The sequence below is a fragment of the Schistocerca piceifrons genome, unplaced genomic scaffold (genome assembly GCF_021461385.2).
Source record: "Schistocerca piceifrons isolate TAMUIC-IGC-003096 unplaced genomic scaffold, iqSchPice1.1 HiC_scaffold_1267, whole genome shotgun sequence".
Taxonomy (NCBI): domain Eukaryota; kingdom Metazoa; phylum Arthropoda; class Insecta; order Orthoptera; family Acrididae; genus Schistocerca; species Schistocerca piceifrons.
The window spans coordinates 145,689-148,514 of record NW_025727088.1 but is presented as its reverse complement, the minus strand read 5'-3'; the positions used below and the strand labels follow the sequence as shown (position 1 = coordinate 148,514).

General features: G+C 62.6%; 1 protein-coding gene across 1 annotated transcript; it reads left to right on the top strand.

The window, feature by feature from the left end:
- Positions 1-943: 943 nt before the first annotated feature.
- Positions 944-2,506, top strand: LOC124731048 (proline-rich protein 36-like). Its single transcript, XM_047248508.1, has 2 exons — positions 944-1,402; positions 2,123-2,506. The coding sequence occupies exons 1-2, from the start codon at positions 944-946 to the stop codon at positions 2,504-2,506; spliced, it is 843 nt and encodes a 280-aa protein (XP_047104464.1).
- Positions 2,507-2,826: the final 320 nt, after the last annotated feature.

Sequence of the window (2,826 nt, the reverse complement as noted above, 5' to 3'; positions counted from 1 at the left end):
CTCGCAGACAGGTAACACACACACCAACAACACCAAATGGGTCAAAAACCACGCCAACGAGGCGTGCCACCATTCCACGCCACGGCGACCAACCTCGTGGCCGTACCCCGCGCAACACGCTTTGACGCGCCCCCCCACCCACAATCAAAATGCACACATACATCACAGCCGTCCACACAAACAACAACAACAATTCCGCCCTTCCCGCAAAAGGCAAGTTGGTGGCCCTGAAAAGGGCCGTTTTGCCGCTCTCGCAACGGAGGAGCATTCTCTCTCCATCCTTCCTTCCGTTCCAGAGCCACCTCCTTACTTGGAGCTCGTGTACTTGGTCACCGCCTTCGTGCCCTCGCTCACGGCGTGCTTGGCCAGCTCGCCAGGCAGCAACAGCCGCACAGCGGTCTGGATCTCGCGGGACGTGATGGTCGAGCGCTTGTTGTAGTGCGCCAGGCGAGAAGCCTCGGCCGCAATGCGCTCGAAAATGTCGTTCACGAAGCTGTTCATGATGCTCATCGCCTTCGACGAGATGCCCGTGTCAGGGTGCACCTGCTTCAGCACCTTGTAGATGTAGATGGCATAGCTCTCCTTCCTCTTGCGCTTCTTCTTCTTGTCGCCCTTCGAAATGTTCTTCTGCGCCTTGCCAGCCTTCTTGGCGGCCTTCCCGCTAGTCTTGGGCGGCATCTCGAACCAACGTACGGCGGCAGCAGCAACACCAGTAGCAAGCGCTCCGCTCTAGTCAGCGTCTCCCCACACAGTGGCACCCGCCGCCAGCCGCCGCCGCACCTTTACCAGCTCGCCCTGTTGCGGCCGCCGACCAATGGGGCGCGCGCGCAACCGGCCGCCGCACCCGAGCCCATAAAGCACCCCCACCCCGGCTGCGCCGGCACGCACGCACGTACGCACGCACGCACGCGACGCACGCACGCACGCGGGACTCGTGTTCGAGATGGCGAGCGAGCAAGACGTTTGCGACGCGCGCGCGGTTGCGGCAGCTGCCGCCGCCGCGCCGGAGCTGTCTGATCGCCGTCCGGCGGCGCCTGCGCCGTCGGCGGCCCCATTGGACGCTCCACTTATGACGACCCGGCAACCCCAGGAGGACCACGAGTATATGACGACTACGCGCGACCAGGACGATGAGATGGACTACTCTACCGACCTTCCCCGTGAGGACTGCGCTGCCGGCGCCCCGCAGAGGGTGCTTCAGCGCAAGCGCTCGGCTGTCACGTCCGCCAGTGACGACCCACACACTTCTGGTACGAGTGACGCTGGATTCAAGAAACCGCCACCTAAGAAGAGGGCGGCTCCACGACGGCGCCCGGCCGTTGTCCCTGTGCCTACTGCCAATCAGTACGACGCCCTACAGGATGGCGCCGACTCTGAAGATCCTGACGAGCCTCCACCGGCGGCCGCCGACGATGCTACACCTCGCTCCGGCCCTAAGCTGCCGCCGATTGTTATCGACTACCCTGACGATTATCTGACGCTTCGGGACTGGCTCCAGGCCAACCTCAAGAACGCTTTTACCGCCAAACACTGCGGCGAAGACCGCCTGAAGCTGACAGTCGCCACTACTGAAGATTACGTGGCTGTTATGGACATGGTTGGTGCACGTGGGATCCCAAACTACACCTTCCCCACTGTACGACCCAAAGTTCTCAAGGTTGCCATGCGAGGCATACCGCTGAAGATGAAGGCGGACGCCTTCAAGGACGGCCTCATCACTATGGGTTTCGCGCCCACTGCAGCCACCCGGATGAAGATGCCTGGTACCCAGCGCTCCATCCCTTTGATGGAGATCGTGTTGCCTGATACGCCTGATAACAGGCAAATCTACCAAGTCACCAGGTTTTATGACCTCTCGGTGACAGTCGAGAAGTTACGCGCACGGAAGGGCCTCGTCCAATGCTACAATTGTCAGGAGCCGGGCCACACTTCCCGCCTCTGTCGCATGAGGCCACGATGTGTCAAGTGTGGCGAGGGTCACCTCAGCCAGCAGTGTACCCGGTCCCGGGACGAACCCGCCACCTGTGCCCTGTGCAAGCGGGCTCATCCTGCGAGCTACCGCGGTTGCGCTGTCCACAAGGCAGCCAGCCGCCGCCAGCGTGGACTACCTCCCTTGCGGCAGACGTCCCGCTCCGATGGCCAACAGCAGCGGCGCCGAGCTGCGCCACCACCTGCTCCACCTGCTACTCCTCCGCGACAACCCGCCCAGCGGCGCCTGCTTGCTGCTCGGGCGGACCTTGGTTACGCCGACGTCCTCCAGGGCCGGACGACGCCTCCTTCTGCCCCTGCTGTCCAGCCTCTGCGACGCTCTGAAGATGGGCCTGCTCCACCTGCTGCAGCTGCTGATTTCATCGCGGTCTTGCAAGAAGTCCAGGCCACCCTCGTGGCTGTCTCTGCCGCTCTGGCCCAGCTGCCGACCGCCATCACTGCTGCAGTCCATGCAGCCCTCCGAAGTTTCCCCGCTGCCACGGCGATCGCATCTGCTGGCCATGGCTCACAACCTTAGGCGCCACCAGACCTTCACGGCCGTAACGTGGAACGCGAATGGCCTCTTCCCTGCGCTTCTCGAATTCCGGCAGTTCCTCCAGGATTACAGCGTGGATGTGTGTCTCCTTACCGAGACGCACCTCAAACCTGGACTTCGAGCGAACGCCCCGAATTACGTCTGCTATCGCGACGACAGGCTGACGGCTGGCGGTGGGACAGCCATCTATGTCAAGCGGACACTCCGGCACTATCGTGTCCCTCTGCCGAGGTTGGACTCCTGTGAAGCTACGGCCGTCGCAGTGGAGACGTCCCTTGGAACGGTCATCTTTCTCTCGGTGT

Bases quoted from the DNA above. Each gene is read 5' to 3' on its own strand.
- LOC124731048 (XM_047248508.1), top strand. From the start codon at position 944: ATGGCGAGCGAGCAAGACGTTTGCGACGCGCGCGCGGTTGCGGCAGCT. The intron at 1,403-2,122 runs GCCGCCGACGAT...CCCTTGCGGCAG, and splicing joins CTGACGAGCCTCCACCGGCG to ACGTCCCGCTCCGATGGCCA.